Genomic DNA, 17,809 nt, shown 5'->3' with positions numbered 1-17,809 from the left:
AGGAATCACAGACTATTTCCTTTTAGAGTCATAAGGGAAACAGCAGTCAGCCAGAAACCTTGTGCACCCACAAACTGACAGACTTATTAGTTTAAGCCAACATATCTCATTTTTATCTCTGGACAACCATCAGCAGATTAATTTCATTATGTTTTTTTTTCAAAATTACCATTATTTATAATTTTTCTTTTTTTCACTCTTACCTATGTTTCACTATTCATAAAGCAATTATTTAGTGAGAGTTCTTTATTCTTCCAACTGAAGAATTGTTCCATGTATGGTAGTTTAGTCAAGTGTGTCATTAATAGAAGTTTACATAAAAGGAATGTCAGTCCTTAGGCTTTTGCTTTATGGGTGTTAGATTTTCACCTGTTGCTTCTCAATTTGTTACTATGCATTAACAAATCTTTCCTCTTCTAAAATGGGGAGATGTCTTCAGTATAGCTTGAACAGCTGTTGAATTTGTTAACCTGTTAGTTAATGACAGGGGTTGCATGTGGGCAAGTAGTCCCTACCCGCTAATCAAAACTCTTCACTTTTGTCTTCGGCCACGAGTACAGACATGCTGGAAAGTGAATTCTCGATGTTGTTTGTGCTGATCATGGCTATGAATAAGCAAGAAATTTGTACGTACCAGGGAATGGGTGGCCGCTGCAACTGACTTATGATGAAATTGGCAATAGAGCTACAGAGCTCTTCTTATAGGGGGCATGATGGTTTGCAATCATCCCCATGTGCTGATTGCAGAGTATGGCCCCCTGTGCAGTGCCAAGTGAATGCCTTGAATGGGAGGAAGAGAGTTAAGCCTTCGCCATGATTGGTCTTGGCAACCCCCTACACGACACTGAGGAAGTAGTTCACCTCCCTCCTTCCTTCCCACAATAATTGCTCATGCTACTGAGGCTTCTGGGCATACGTCCCTGAGAAGTATGTGGCAGAAAAAAGCAGGTCTCAGATCTGCATCGTCGGTGGGTTTTTCAGGGCTAGATGGTGTATGGAGTTCTTCCAGTGATCACCAAACCTCAACAAGGCTGAGAGCTCTTCTCTTGTTGCCGTGCAGACTATCGACGACAAGTTTGACCTAAGTTGGAGAAGTCGACTGGGGGCTGGAAACTGGTCAATGACTTCTCTCCTCTCAACCAGTTTGCTCAACAAACAAAGTTCAGAATTGGAACCATACAATCAGTACTAATTGAAGAGACTTCTTGCTCACAGCCTATTACCTACGGAAGTATACTCGCAAGTCCCTTGACACTTGGATATTTGCTAGCTGTTTGAGCAGTTATGAAGCCAGCCCAGCTTCCGCACTAAACAGAAAGCATCTTGTCTATGGTAATACATAGATGTAAGTGGAATGAAAGATAGAATGACTGGTTCTTCTCTTTCCTCTTTCTTAGCACCTCTCTTAGGAATTAGGAATTTTTTCTGTAACTTGGTGGATGTGACTTCATGCTGGTAAGCTACACTTCTGAGCTCCGTTCTTTTAGACTAAATCTGTAAGAAATAAGGGGATGGTGGATGTGTACCAACCCATTGATTGGACATTTGTTTATGTTCTATTCTGGACTACTCTCTCTTTCCAGGGAATGTATTGGTCCTTTGACCTCATGCCAGTTATTTACCAATTGCAGACTAGGCACTTATCAACCTAGTCATAGCAGGAAGCGGGTTACTGGAGACATTTCCAGGAAAGAAAAAGAACTAACCAGTTTGGTTCTAAGGGGACTTCCTACCCACCAATAAGTGAATCTCCCAATGTTAAAGGATGAAGAAGTTTTGTATACACATAGGAACAAATAACAAACTTTAAAAGTAATTTGTATTTTTCTTAGCTATACATACCGACGCCTTTAAAATTGAGCCTTCCACCTCAGCATAACCCACTCTGTCTCGAGCCGAAGGTCAAAAGGGAAGAGTCTGACAGTTGGGTTTTTTGGGCCACTTGTTTTTGCTCAACACCTTTTATTAACTACCTTATTAATGATTTCAACGGCCGTTCCAGTTCTGCTGAAGACATTCCCTATTCTAAAGAACTCAGTTTTGTATAGCTAGTAAAAATATAAATTATTTTCAAAATGTTATATATTTTAGAATTTATGCTTTCATTAAACAGTAGTGATGTTACTCTTTAACTGAAGAACATATTAATGATGGAAGCAGCACTCTAGTATTAAGAAAAGCCTATATAATTTTTCTTGCAAATAACTAGGAAAATTAATATTTCAGGTGTTTGAAAATATGTATTCCATGAGCCTTCGTTATTCTCGATCAGATGGAGACTACAAAGAGAGTGCACAGAAGCTGACAAATTGCTTAGGAAATGTTAGGCGAGTTGCATCCATTCCTGTTCTATTGTTGCTGTGAACATTTGGATATTTAGAATTATATTAAATATTTCATAGCTTATGTTAAGTACTGTACATATTCACAATTCCATGTGAGCAACTAACAATGTAATTCGTCCCTTCTATACTCCGAGATTACTATGATTTTTGGTTTTGTACAAACATTTATTTTTATATCCTCATAGATTTTAATTCCCAAGACTAAAAGTGTTTTTCAATATTAAACTTAGCCGGTGATTATATAAGCTGCAGCTCTGCTGCTCGACAGAAAACTCTACGTTCAAAATCCGCCAGCGATCGCTATGCAGGTAGGGGGTGTACATCAACAGCGCCATCTGTCGGGCAGGTACTCAGTACTCAATGTAAACACAGAACTCAATTTTCTCTCTTGTTGTGCTACCGGCAAGACCTACTAAATTCGCTGTTGCTAACTGGATTGGTTTTCACATCTTTTTGGTGAAGTACACATTTCTAGTTTTGAGCTTTCGCTTTGCAGGCTTTATCTTCAATACATCCTTGCATTCTTTTGTTGATATCGGATTATTTGTTGATGACTTTGGATAGTTTTTGAATTCCCCTTTAACTAATTCAAAATGGCTGACCCTTCTCAAGTCCCTAAATTCAGGAAGTGTAATGCTAGGGACTGTTCAAGGCGTCTTCCGAAGGCCTCTATCGATCCTCACACCGTTTGTTCCAATTGTCGGGATAAAACCTGCCAATTGGAAGATCGATGTGAGGAATGCGTTGGGCTTTCGGAATTCGATTTTATCGAATTCCTTAAATATACACGTAGGCTAGAGAGAGATAGAGTCAGGAGAAGTTCGTCTCGCTCCGTTGAATTTTCCTCTCCTCATGCCCCACAACCTATTCCTTCCCCTGTAGTGGTTGCTCCTGATCCCCCTTCTAGCACTCAAGAACCTTCGATGGCAGATATGATGCGTGCCATCCAAGCTCTGGGTGAGAGAGTCGAGTCCTTGGCTAGTGACCGCAACCAGCTCATGGCAGACGTCAAGGAGCTGAAGTGTAAGAGTGCAGTGGGTAGTGTTAAAGTGAGTGATAGTGTTGTGGATAGTGTTGCGCTTGAGGGTTCGTCTGTTCGTGCCTGTCGTCCTCCCAGTCCGGGACCTCTTGCAAGCTCCCAAGCCCAGGGGAGAAGCAATGTCGTACGACCAAAGGGTTCGAGAGGCTTTAATCAGCGAACAGACGTTCCCTCCGTGGTTTCGGGCGTATCTACCCAAGATCGCCCCACCCACACAAAGACGAGAGAGCCCATTTATTCCTCATCTGCGGAAGAGGTTTCTCGTAAGAAACCATGGACCAAGGTCTCGCGGCCTCTTAAGCGCAAGTCGGTCCCTTCCGCGCAAGTCCAACGGCCCAGTTGTAGCCACTGGGTCAGTTCGGACTCGCTGCAGTCTTCCGACGACTGCTCACCTCCTAAGAGAGGCAAAGTGGTACCGCATCAGGCAGTCACACCGTCTGTTGCCGCACCTGCTCCTGTAGACCCTAAGTGGTCTTTGCTGCAGACCATGCAGTCTCAGTTAACGTCATTGATGCAGGACTTTCGTGCGGAGAAGGTTGACGCTGCACCAACCTCTAGCCTACAACCACCCACGGTTGTGCGTCCTGTGGACGCTGAGGCGACCTTCGGCCGCACTCCAGCTGAGAGAGTCCCGCCACCCATGCGCTGCCAGCCGCATGTTGATGTTCAGCAACGCACGGAACCTTCCGTTGACGTTCGCGAGGTACAACAACAGTCTAAGTTGTTTTGTTTTGACGCGGTGCGTCAACCTCCGCAACCCATTGTGGTTACCTCTGCTCGCCCACATCAGACTAAACAGTCTGGAGTAGACGCTATGCGTCCCCGCGCTGCTATGGTTGTTGCCAGTTCACAGACTGGGCAACAGTTCCATGACGTTGCGTCCGGTTCAGTCACGTGTGCACCCGTGCTGCCGGACTCAGCTGACCAGCCGATTCCTACTCCTTTGCCGCTGCCTCCTCAATTCTCAGATGATGGACACTGTGATGATGACGACGCGGCACACATTGATGACCCACATACGGACCTTGACGAACCCAAGACCACGCAACCCTCTTTGGACTTTAGAAAAGTTCTTGCTCTGTTCAAAGAGATGTATCCGGACCAGTTTGTGTCTGCGGCCCCACGCTCCCCTCCATCAGAGTTTGCTTCAGGTACGCAGTCATCCGCGCCTGCCTTTACGAAACTCGTCCTCGCCCGCTCGTCCAAGAGAGCTTTACGAGTTTTAGGAGACTGGATGCAGTCCAAAAAGGACCTAGGGAAGACAGCGTTTTCTTTTCCCCCTGCGAGACTCTCTTCCAGATCGAGCGTCTGGTATGCCACGGGAGAAGTTCTCGGCTTGGGAGTTCCTGCCTCTGCCCAGGGCGACTTCTCAAGCCTGGTAGACTCTCCCCGCAGGCTAGCCATGAGACGCTCTAAGATATGCTGGTCTCCTACGGACTTAGACCATCTATTGAAAGGAGTGTTTAGAGCCTTCGAGGTCTTTAATTTTTTGGACTGGTGTCTGGGAGCTTTGAGCAGGAAGATCTCCCCGTCTGACAAGGAATCTTCCTTGCTCATAATGTCCTGCATGGACAAGGCCATACGAGACGGATCTAGTGAACTTGCGGCTTCGTTCGTATCCGGGGTCCTCAAGAAACGGGAGAACCTTTGCTCTTTCCTGTCAGCTGGAGTAACACCATGTCAGAGATCTGAACTCCTTTTTGCTCCCCTCTCAAAGTGCCTTTTTCCAGAGGACTTGATTAAGGAGATTGCTGCCTCTTTGATTCAGAAGGACACCCATGACCTGGTTGCGTCCTCTGCCCGCAAAGCCACCCCTTTGCCTTCCGTGTCAAGACCCAGGATGGACACTCCAGCGTCCAGATTCATTCCGCCCTTTCGTGGCAGAGCCTCCAGCAGAGGAGGTGCTCGTGCCGAAGGGAGACGTGGGAAGAAGAAAGGTACCAAGTCCTTTAAAGGCAGAGTCTGACTGCCTCCTTCTTCAGACAGCAGTGGGAGCCAGACTCAAGAACTTCTGGCAGACCTGGGAGAAGAGAGGCGCAGATGCACAATCTGTGAAGCTGCTCAGAGAAGGGTACAAGATCCCGTTTGTTCGCAAACCCCCTCTAGCAACGTGTCCCATCGATCTCTCTCCCAGGTACAGAGAGGAAGACAAGAGACGAGCTTTGAAGCAGGAGGTGTCTCTCTTACTAGAAAAGGGAGCGGTAGTCAAAGTCCGGGACCATCAATCCCCGGGCTTCTACAACCGTCTCTTCTTAGTGGTAAAGAAGACAGGAGGGTGGAGGCCGGTGCTAGACGTCAGTGCGCTGAATGTCTTTGTCACAAAGCAGACGTTCGCCATGGAGACCACATAGTCTGTTCTAGCAGCGGTCAGAAAGGAAGACTGGATGGTCTCTTTAGACCTAAGGGACGCATACTTTCACGTCCCCATCCACCCAGACTCCCAACCTTTTCTGAGATTTGTTTACGAAAAGGTTGTCTACCAATTTCAAGCCCTGTGCTTTGGCCTAAGCACAGCTCCTCTTGTGTTTACGAGGCTGATGAGGAATATAGCCAAATTCCTTCATTTAGCGGACATCAGAGCCTCCCTCTATTTGGACGACTGGCTTCTAAGAGCCTCTTCCAGTCGTCGCTGTCTGGAGAATCTAAAGTGGACTCTAGATCTGATCAAGGAATTGGGTCTCCTGGTCAATATAGAAAAGTCTCAACTGGTCCCATCCCAAACTATTGTGTATTTAGGGATGGAGATTCACAGTCAAGCTTTTCGGGCTTTTCCGTCGGCCCCCAGAACAAGTCAAGCCCAGGTATGCATCCAGAACATGCTGAAGAAGGAACGATGTTCAGTCAGACAGTGGATGAGTCTGATAGGGACGCTATCATCCCTGGAACAGTTCGTTTCGTTAGGGAGACTACACCTCCGTCCCCTTCAATTTCACCTAGCTGTTTACTGGAAAAAGGACAAGACGCTAGAAGCGGTCTCGATCCCCATTTCCGAGAAGATGAAGTCATCCCTGACTTGGTGGAAGGACAGTATCAGCCTCAGAGAGGGTCTGCCCCTGGCTGTTCAGACCCCCAACCACGTTCTCTTCTCGGACGCATCGGACACGGGCTGGGGTGCGACATTAGACGGTCGGGAATGCTCGGGAACTTGGAACTCGCATCAAAGAACGTTACATATCAACTGCAAGGAGCTACTGGCAGTTCATCTGTCCTTTAAGAAGCTTCAAGTCCCTCCTTCAAGGCAAAGTGGTGGAGGTGAACTCGGACAACACCACGGCTTTGGCGTACATCTTCAAGCAAGGAGGGACCCATTCTGTGACGTTGTACGAGATCGCAAGGAACCTCCTCACTTGGTCAAAAGATCTAAACCTTTCTCTAGTAACGAGGTTCATCCAAGGCAACTTGAATGTCATGGCAGATTGCCTCAGTCGGAAGGGACAAATCATTCCAACAGAATGGACCCTACACAAGGATGTGTGCAAGAGACTGTGGGCCACATGGGGCCAGCCTACCATAGATCTCTTCGCAACCTCGATGACCAAGAGGCTCCCAATATATTGCTCACCAATCCCGGACCCAGCAGCAGTTCATATAGATGCCTTTCTACTGGATTGGTCACATCTAGACCATTATGCATTCCCCCCGTTCAAGATTGTCAACAAGGTACTGCAGAAGTTCGCCTCTCACGAAGGGACAAGGTTGACGTTAGTTGCTCCCCTCTGGCCCGCGAGAGAATGGTTCACCGAGGTACTTCAATGGCTAGTGGACGTTCCCAGAACTCTTCCTCTAAGGGTGGACCTTCTACGTCAGCCACACGTAAAGAAGGTACACCAAGGCCTCCATGCTCTTCGTCTGACTGCCTTCAGACTATCGAAAGACTCTCTAGAGCTAGAGGCTTTTCGCAGGAGGCAGCCAGGGCGATTGCTAGAGCAAGGAGGACATCCACTCTTAGAGTCTACCAGTCGAAGTGGGAAGTCTTCCGAAACTGGTGCAAGTCAGTATCAGTATCCTCGACCAGTACCTCTGTAACCCAAATAGCTGACTTCCTATTTTACCTGAGGAAAGAAAGATCTCTTTCAGCTCCCACTATCAAAGGTTACAGAAGCATGTTGGCATCAGTCTTCCGTCACAGAGGCTTAGATCTTTCCAACAACAAAGATCTTCAGGACCTCCTTAAGTCTTTTGAGACCACGAAGGAGCGTCGTTTGGCTACACCTGGTTGGAATTTAGACGTGGTACTAAGATTCCTTATGTCAGAAAGGTTCGAGCCACTACAATCAGCCTCCTTTAAAGATCTCACTTTAAAGACTCTTTTCCTGGTTTGCTTGGCCACAGCTAAAAGAGTCAGTGAGATTCACGCCTTCAGCAGGAACATCGGATTTTCATCTGAAACGGCTACATGTTCTTTACAGCTTGGTTTTCTAGCCAAAAACGAGCTACCTTCTCGTCCTTGGCCGAAATCGTTCGATATTCCAAGCCTTTCAAATATGGTTGGAAATGAACTAGAAAGAGTCTTATGTCCTGTTAGAGCTCTTAAGTTCTATTTAAGACGAACTAAACCTTTACGAGGACAGTCAGAAGCTTTATGGTGTTCAGTTAAGAAACCTTCTTTGCCTATGTCAAAGAATGCCTTATCTTATTATATCAGACTGTTGATACGAGAAGCTCATTCCCATCTGAGTGAGGAAGACCAAGCTTTGCTGAAGGTAAGGACACATGAAGTCAGAGCTGTCGCAACTTCAGTGGCCTTTAAACAAAATAGATCTCTGCAGAGTATAATGGACGCAACCTATTGGAGAAGCAAGTCAGTGTTCGCGTCTTTTTATCTTAAAGATGTCCAGTCTCTTTACGAGAACTGCTACACCCTGGGACCATTCGTAGCAGCGAGTGCAGTAGTGGGTGAGGGCTCAACCACTTCATTCCCCTAATTCCATAACCTTTTTAATCTTTCTCTTGAAATGTTTTTTATTGTTGTTTTTGGGTTGTCCGGAAGGCTAAGAAGCCTTTCGCATCCTGGTTGATTTGGCGGGTGGTCAAATTCTTTCTTGAGAAGCGCCTAGATTAGAGGTTTTGATGAGGTCCTGTAGTATGGGTTGCAACCCTTGATACTTCAGCTCCTAGGGGTCGCTCAGCATCCTAAGAGGATCGCGAGGCTCCGTAAGGAAGACGTACTTAAAAAGGCAGAGTAATTGTTCAAGTCGACTTCCTTACCAGGTACTTATTTATTTTATGTTTGTTATTTTGAATAACTGCTAAAATGAAATAAAAAATCCTTAGCTCATAATAATGTAAACAATTATTGCTGGTCTCTACCCACCCCCCTGGGTGTGAATCAGCTTATATAATCACCGGCTAAGTTTAATATTGAAAAATGTTATTTTTATAATAAAATAAATTTTTGAATATACTTACCCGATGATTATATATTTAAGGACCCTCCCTTCCTCCCCAATAGAGACCCAGTGGACCGAGGAGAAAATTGAGTTCTGTGTTTACATTTGAGTACTGAGTACCTGCCCGACAGATGGCGCTGTTGATGTACACCCCCTACCTGCATAGCGATCGCTGGCGGATTTTGAACGTAGAGTTTTCTGTCGAGCAGCAGAGCTGCAGCTTATATAATCACCGGGTAAGTATATTCAAAAATTTATTTTATTATAAAAATAACATTTTTAATGCTATCCGTTTTCTTTGTATATTTGGCTACTATTTTGTTGAGAATACAAATTTCCATAAATAATCCTTGTTTATAACTATTAAAATTAGTGTGGTTTGACTGGTTGTTTTCTCCTCAACAGGTCTATTATCAATCATTTTACTCCCAAACTAGATAGGTGGAGTCAGGAGCATGGTGTTTCCACTCTTACGGAAGAGCAGGTCTGTTTTATAAGGATTTTTTGTATATATTAATGCTTCAGTGATGTATTTTTATGGAAGTTGGGTATATTCATATTAATGAAAAACTGGGGAACAATTGCAAAATTTTGATAATTGAGTAAATTAAAATTAGAGTTATAGGTTCCATTTGCATACACATACTCATATACCAAGGCACTTCCCCCAATTTTGGATGGGTAGCCGACATAAACAAATGAAACAAAAACAAAAACATTTGCAATAGCCACAAAATGTTAATTCTTATTTTGTTCATAGTTATTGTGGGGATTCATATTATCTATTAAAGATATAAACTTTCTTCATGTGATGCATGTTGTAACACTTTGTATAGACTTTATGGCAAAATAAAACCTATCGTGTTTCCTCTTTAAAAATAAAAATTTTGAAATGTTATTATATGCTGTAATATTGACAGCATCTTATAAGGTGGTCTGGTGATTTTTATTGATTAATACAGTATAGTGAAAATGGATCCTTACATTTCTTTTAACACCAACATGATCCTGTATTTTCATTTTATTGTATATGGAGAACCGGAACAAAACAATGAAACACTTTCCTCTGGAACCTGTTTATATATTGGTTGTGGCTTATATCTCCCATCATCTTCATTCTTATTTCACTTGTAATTAAATTTATTGCTATTTTTTTTTAAATGTACATGAAGTTTACCTTTATAATTCTGCTCTCATATATGAAGAATTTTTGCATATTCAATATGGATATTTTAACTTCTTATTAGTATTAGTAAGTAATCACAGAAGATTATTTTTATTTTCATTCTAGGTCTTAGAGGTGGTTCGAAATAACTACGATAGCCTAACTCTTAAATTACACGATAGCCTCGATCAGTACGAAAAATATGCTGAAAAGCCACAACATGCCAACTTTTTCACAAACATGGTGAGTAATAAAGTATCTAATTCTAGGCTAACAAAATCTCATATCATCTTTTCGTAAATGTCAAAAAGATATTGAACATTGGTACTAAATTAACAAACTTTTGTGTGCATCTCTTATTAACTTCTCTTTTGATAATGGGGAATTTTTGTCTTGAAAGATATTTTTAGTGTACAGTTATAATGTATTTTCTAGATAATTAGTATCATTTAAATTTGAAGAGCTGATATTATATTTCCATTCATTCCAGGTCCGAAGCATATTAAGTGATACTAGGCAAAGTATTAACTTTTGTGCCTTTGAAAACTTATCTATATTACAAGAACTTAGTCAGTCCTCATAAGTTGTTTTGGGGAACCTAAACTAGAGCAGTTAGTGGTAAGTTTTTTAAATATTTATACAGTATTCCTTTCACATGATTGCTTAGAGCAGGAGGATTGTAAGGGTGAGGTTTAAGAAGGAAACTGGAAGACAGGTTTTTGCAGATGTAATTTTTGGAAAATGTGCGCCTTCAGTAAACGAATATTTTCGGGTAATTATTTGCAGTATCACTGCTGTAAATCAGTATAGAAAGAAATTTTAATCTATGCCTCTTATCAGAATAAATCTCAGTGTTGGTGTGTTTTGTGTTGAAATTGGATAGAATTTATATGTGCGCTAAGCTGTGTATCACAATTTTTAGTAGGTGCGTAATATACTTCAATAGAGTTTTTATCCCAATTATTTTGACTCGATACAGCTATATAGGAAATTATATAGTTGTTTGAAGGATTAGACATATAAATAAATACAGCATACTATAAGTGCAAAAGACATTATTGTATTATAATTCAGAATGTGTTTCATCATCAGTTACTTTACCATAGTGGATAATTTATTTAGCCTCTTATAAATTCCTGGCTACTCCATAATCTATTTCAGAAAGTGGTTAAAGCCATTGCGTTTCATGGAACGATGATTTATTCTCATTTATTTACATAAATAACTTTAAGAAAATGTTTATCAGATTTAATAGATGATATCAATTTGATAGGTTTAAACTGTTACCAATGAGGGAATCCAAGCATAGACTAATTGAAGGTCTCACATTTTACATTGTTTTGTTTCTTGAGCAGCTGTTTTGGTATTTTGATATGAGGTTTACATTTCTCTTTCCATTTTTATTATACAATCCCTGTCATCTTGGTTTCCTCAGAGGTGCAAATAATGCTGTAATTATTTTTTATTAGTTTCCTTATCAGATTAGTTAAGACATTTCAACCAAATATTTATGGAAAATTATTACTTCATCCTGAAAATGTCTAGTTTGGAATTTAAAGGAGTCAATACACAATATAAGAAAAGAGGTACTCTTGAAGTTCTGTGTTCATGTGAGGGCAAGTGGGTAACATTGTTTTATGGATTGTATATATTTTTGTGAAATATGTAATTAGTTGTTAAGGGTTTCTTACAGAAACTTTCAGTAGGGTTTAGAAAGGGAAGTGCTTCTCTGTTTGAAGTGAAATGGAGGCTTTTGCAAGAAATAGGAAGACATACTAAACAGTGTAAATAACATTTCTGTAGTTCAAAAAATGTATTTCTGTATTCTCTTTTGAAATTCACACTTTATGTAATATGCAAAAGTAATTATTAGTATCTCAATTTTACTGTAACCCAATTACATAACACTGTTCCGATTCACAGTCACTTTTGGAAATGATTTGTATCCAGTAGAGAGTTGGTGATTATTCCTTGAAATATTTTTATCAAAAATAAACAGTGAAAAACTATTTTTTCTTTCTTTCCCTTTTTCAGTTATGATATGCTGAGTAAATTTATTGCAAGTTATTTCCGATTTAAAGGTTTTCACTTTTCTGTAGGCTCACATTTTATCCAAGACTTTAACTGCTGCTTTTGAAGGTTAGTAGACCATTTAAACTGGAGTATTTTATCATTGGTGCCATCTGGAATGACTGCAGACAACTAAGTATTACAGCTTAATTTTGAAATCTATCACATACCTACCTTAATGATAATTCGACCTATCAAAGTGTTTCTTGTTTTTGTTTTAGCTAGTCTCCAGATATTTATTACATATGGTTCTTGATTTTTATTGGTTAGAAGTATGAGACCCAAGTTTCTTTTGAAGAATGCTAAAATAAGGCTGTTGATTTTTTGTGCTTTGACATATGTGTTTTGTTAATATAATTTTGATTTACTATTGAAAAAAAAAACTTCATCTTAGTATTTTGTGCACCAGAATGTAACATTTGTGATATTTTTTAAAAATATTTATAGCTTTATTGTGATCTGAACTTCTTTGTGACATATGCAGTGTATGGTAACCTGCTTTATAAGGACATTAACATAAAAGAATTTGGAAGGTAAGGGAATTTACTTGTAAATTTGACCCACTACAGTTGCCAGAAACTCATCCATAGGATACTTATTGACTAGAGAGCAGTAGAGCTAATCCTTTTAGAGGGGATCTTCTGTCAAAGAGTGAACTGGCTCAAGAAAAAGTGTACCTTTGTAGTGAAAGAGTGTCCTCAGAAGCAGTAGTTGTCATAGTACCTAAGCATCATTACCGGTCAATTTTTCATTCTAAAACTATACAAATTTGTTGGATCCTTATATTTGTAACCTGATAAGGAAATTAAAATGCTATTAAGGTAATTAAAGTAGCAATAGCTTATAACAAATCAAGTGTGGACTGAAGATTCATATGAATGATATTTTACTGTCCGTGAAACCCACCATCTTTACTAATTGACAATAAGGATAGTAAAATTTATCTAGAAATAGTAAATTAAGAAAGATTAAATCCATTCATGGATTGTGGCCTTTCTAAAAAATGCCTCATTAGAGCAATAGTATCATGTTATCATATTGGTCACACTCATATAACCTGTGGATATTTGGTAAAGAAAATCCACATGGCTAAATCCCATGATGTAGAGAATGCAGGAAAATACATAGAATTTAGTATCTTTCATAAGATTATCAAATTTTGAACCAATAATGGATATCAAGTTTTAGAAACAAATTCCTAAGAAAAAATTTATGCTGAATCTTAGATTTTTAAATATTTAACTTAGCCGGTGAATATATAATAGCTGAGCCTCCGGCGGCTCGACAGAAAAACACACAAAAACTCGCGAGCGATCGCTATGAAGGTTGCGGGTGTGCCCACTAGCGCCAACTATCGGCCAGATACCGCATATACATGTAAACAGACCCAATTTTTCTCTGTCAGTCTGATCAACAAGACGTACCATTACTCGCTGTTAACCTGGAGTTTTTCAACAGTCTTGGTGAAGTACTTCCTTTTGGTTTGAGCTTTCGCAGTGCAGGTGTTTTATCTTCAACTTAAATCTTGAACTCGTTTTTGGATAGATTTAATTGTTGATGACTTTGGATTGTTTTTTGGACTTTCTTTGACTTTTAAATGGCCGACCCTTCCCTTAGTACGGAAGTGTGTTTTAGGCTTTTAGCAATTATCTTATCACGTTATAAATTGTTGTTAATTATAGATTTTCCTCTATATATTTTATATCTCAACCGCCTTTATTAGGCCTTTTCGATTAGCTTTCCATTTATAATAAACATCAAGACAAATTTTAATGATTTGTTTATATGCGACCTTACCTATTCCTCCCCTAATCCGAGAGTAGGCGGTCCTAACTTGGAAACCGGAGTTAAACAACGTTGAGCCTTTTCAATCGTAAATAACTTTTACATAGCAAATGATTTAAAACTTATTAAATGAATATTTTTTAGTAGATATTTTATGAAAGATTTTCTTTGAATAGTCTTCGTACTGTTTCAAAGATGAACTAACGTTTAATTTATTTATGCTACGCAGTTTGCGCTCTATCGTTACGATAGAGAGAATCACGGTTTCACTTTGCAGAAAGAGTAAATCGATTCTGACGTTTTGTTCATTCTTCTTTCAAACTTAAATGTTTTAAATACTATTTTAAAGGAACTTGTTAATTGAAAAACCTTTCAGTTTTTTCCTTTGGTCAAATAACCTGTTTATTGACGAAAGGTAAGTGGGCTTTTCTCTTCGGTGCGAAATCAAGAGAGAGAGAGAGAGAGAGAGAGAGAGAGAGAGAGACGGAGAGAGAGAGAGGAAGAGAGAACGTTCCGATCTTTATTCTCGTCCCAAGCAAGTAACGTTGTTCTCGAGTCAGTTTTTTACTCTCGTCCCTAGTCTCTGTACGGGGAGAAAGGATAAAACGTTTTTAGTTTTTATTCTCGTCCCAAGGCACTGTACGGTGAGAGATTGAAAACGTAGTTTTGAATGAACTAGTGTTTAGTCTCCTTCCCAGCCACTGATCTTTTTATCTTAATATATGTTTACTGTTTTTTGCTTGTATTAATGTGCTTACATTATACGACTTATTTCGCAATTATAACCTTTTGATGAGGGTAGAATTGCGTGCTTGAGGTAGAAATCAGTTTTATTCATACCTAATGTGAATTGTTGAAAAATTCGATTTCAGTGAAGTAAGTGCAAAACAGAAAATCGTAGTGATAAAGTGATAATTGCGCAAAGTGTTATCAGTGTTGCGACCGAGGGTTCGTCTGTTCGTGCCTGTCGTTCGCCTAGTCTGAGACCTCTTGCAAGCTCCCAAGCCCAGGGGAGAAGTAATGTCGTACGACTTATGGGTTCGAGAGGCCTTGATCAGCGAACAGACGTTCCCTCTATGGTTTCAGGCGTGTCTTATCAAGACCGCCCCTACCATAAGACGAGCGAGACGATTCTCTCCTCGTCATCCGAAGGCTTTTCGCGTAAGAAACCGTGGAGGAAGGTTTCAAGGCCCTTTAAGCGAAAGTCAGTCCTTTCAGGACAGGTCCAGCGTCCTGGTTGTAGCCATTAGGACAGCTCTAACCCTATGCAGTCATCGGAAGACTGCTCGCCGCCTAAACAAAAGCGTAACACAGGCTCCGAGAGTCTTATTGTAGGCAAGGTTTTGCAGTCACAGACGTTACCCTCGTCTCTTACCGCAACCATTCCCGTTGATCCTAAATGGGTTTTACGGCAAGACATGCAGAATAAGCTTGCCTCTCTTATGGAGGACTATTCTGTTGAGCAGGTTCACGATGATCCTCGCCGCTTAGCTGATCGAGATCCTGGCCGTCAGCCGCCCAAACGAGCCTTTGCTCGTCCTGTTGACATTGACGTTACAAAGTCACGTCAATCGTGTTTTGTAGAGCCTCACTCGATGCAGTCCCGTGTTGACTCTCAGCCGCTTGTGGACGTTCAGCCGCTGCCGCTTGCTCTTGTTGACGTTCAGGACGTTCACCAACCAGCATAGTTGACTTGTTTTGACGTTGAGCGTCAAGCACCGCAGTCAAGAGTTGTTTTGACTGCTCAGTCTAAGCAGTCAAGGCAGTCTCGAGTTGACGTCGAACGTCCTCCCGCACCTGTTGTTGTTGCTGGTCAGTCCTTTAAGCAGTTACATGACATAGCGTCCTTGACTGCTACTGTTGCTCCTTTGCGTGTGGACTCTGCTTGTCAAGCATTGCCACCACGGCAGGTCTCTCCCTTGCTTGAGACTCGGCAATTGTCGGACAAGGTTCCTTCAGATGAGGAAGTTGCTGATCCCCCTCCTACTGATATTCCCTTGAGGACTCTGTCAGACGGAGAGGAGCCTAAAGCTGCTCAGCCCTCCTTCAGATGAGGAAGTTGCTGATCCCCCTCCTACTGATATTCCCTTGAGGACTCTGTCAGACGGAGAGGAGCCTAAAGCTGCTCAGCCCTCTATGGACTTTAAATAAATCATGCTGATTTTTAAGGATCTTTGTCCGGATCTTTTTGTAACTGCTGCTCCTCGTTCGCCTAAACGTCAGAGTTTACACTAGGCCTAGCTACTTCGAAGCCGTTGTTTTCTAAGCTAGTGCTCTCTCGCTCTTCTAAGAGAGCTTTACGTTTGCTAGGCGACTGGTAAATCACCAGGAGGAGTTTGGGGGAGACAGCCTTTGCTTTCCCTACTTTTAAGCTGGCTTATAGAGCGAGAGTCTGATATGACACGGGAGAAGTTCTCGGCTTGGGAGTTCCTGCCTCTGCCCAGATAGACTCTCCCTGGCGCCTGGCCATGAGACGCTCCAAGATTTTATGGTCGACTTCAGAGCTAGACCATCTCCTGTTAGGAGTTTTTTCGAGCGTTTGAAGTTTTGCTGTACAATTATGTCATGCATAAACAAGGCTTTCAGGGATGGCTCCAATAATCTGACAGCCACGTTCTCTGCTGGAACAAGTCCCTCAGGGATGGCTCCAATGATCTGGCAGCCATGTTCACTGCAGGAGTACGTAAGAGGCAAGTGCGCTCAATGTGTTCATTGTCAAGACAAACTTCACGATGAAGTCTACCAGGCTGTCTTGACAGTATTAATGGAAGGCGACTGGATGGTCTCTCTCGACCTTCAGGAAGCATACTTCCACATTCCTATACACCCGGATTCCCAACCGTTTCTGAGGTTTGTTTACAGGAATGTGGGGTACCAGTTTCGAGCCCTGTGCTTTGGCCTCAGTCCTGCTCCTCTCGTGTTTACGAGGCTCATGAGGAATGTGGCAAAATCCCTCCATCTATCAGGGATCCGAGCCTCCCTGTACTTGGACGACTGGCTTCTCAGAGCATCGTCCAGTCTTCGCTGTCTGCAGGATCTACATTGGACGTTGAGTCTGGCCAGGGAGTTGGGACTTTTGGTCAACCTAAAAGTCCCAACTGATTCCATCCCAGATTATTCTATATTTGGGGATGGAGATTCGCAGTCCAGTTTTTTCGGGCTTTTCCGTCTGCCACCCGAATAGAACAAGCCCTGCTCGAAGTCCAACTAATGCTGAAAAGAGAACGTTTGTTCAGTCAGGAGTTGGAACAGTCTCGTAGGGACTCTCTCATCCCTGGAGCAGTTTGTCTCGCTAGGGAGACTACACCTTCTGCCTCTCCAGTTCCATCTAGCCTCTCACTGGAACTAGGACAAGACGTTAGAGACGGTATCATTCCCAGTCTCCGAACCAGTAAAGGCATGCCTGAAATGGTGGGACAGCAATATCAGTCTGAGAGAGGGACTATCCCTAGCAGTCAAGAACCCAAACCACGTGTTGTTCTCAGACGCGTCGGATTTGGGTTAGGGTGCGACCCTGGACGGTCGGGAATGCTCGGGTCTGTGGACCTCAAGTCAGAAGAGCATGCACATCAACGGCAAGGAGCTATTAGCAGTCCACTTGGCCTTGATGAAATTCGAAAGCTTTCTTCGAAACTAAGTGGTAGAGGTCAACTCAGACAACACCACAGCTTTGGCGTACATCTCCAAGCAAGGAGGCACACACTCCTTCACGCTTCTCGAGATCGCAAGGGACCTTCTCATATGGTCAAGAAATCGAGGCATCTCCCTGTTGACGAGATTCATCCAGGGGGACTTGAACGTCTTGGCAGACTGTCTCAGTCGGAGGGGTCAGGTGATACCCACGGAATGGACCCTCCACAAGGACGTGGGCAAGAGTCTTTGGGATACTTGGGGTCAACCCACCATAGACCTCTTTGCCTCCTCGTTGACCAAAAGGTTACCAATCTATTGCTCTCCAGTCCTAGATACAGAAGCAATCCACATAGAAGCGTTTCTACTGGATTGGTCTCTTCTG

At 42.2% G+C, this 17,809-nt stretch overlaps 1 protein-coding gene across 2 annotated transcripts in view; it reads left to right on the top strand.

Annotated features, from left to right (window-relative positions):
- The window catches only part of LOC137629626 (armadillo-like helical domain-containing protein 3), a 64,966-nt gene extending 53,018 nt beyond the window's left edge, over nucleotides 1-11,948 (top strand). For both annotated transcript variants that reach the window (XM_068361134.1, XM_068361133.1), the window contains exons 12-15: nucleotides 2,227-2,327; nucleotides 9,180-9,258; nucleotides 10,066-10,182; nucleotides 10,430-11,948. In XM_068361134.1, the coding sequence (XP_068217235.1) occupies nucleotides 2,227-2,327; nucleotides 9,180-9,258; nucleotides 10,066-10,182; nucleotides 10,430-10,522 (390 nt within the window). In that variant the 3' untranslated portion in view covers nucleotides 10,523-11,948. The remainder of the gene's footprint in view (nucleotides 1-2,226; nucleotides 2,328-9,179; nucleotides 9,259-10,065; nucleotides 10,183-10,429) is intronic.
- The last annotated feature ends 5,861 nt before the right edge of the window (nucleotides 11,949-17,809 follow it).

The sequence above is a fragment of the Palaemon carinicauda genome, chromosome 37 (genome assembly GCF_036898095.1).
Source record: "Palaemon carinicauda isolate YSFRI2023 chromosome 37, ASM3689809v2, whole genome shotgun sequence".
In the NCBI taxonomy this organism is placed as follows: Eukaryota; Metazoa; Arthropoda; class Malacostraca; order Decapoda; family Palaemonidae; genus Palaemon; species Palaemon carinicauda.
Note: the sequence above shows the minus strand (reverse complement) of the source record. Positions and strands in the feature narration are given on the sequence as shown.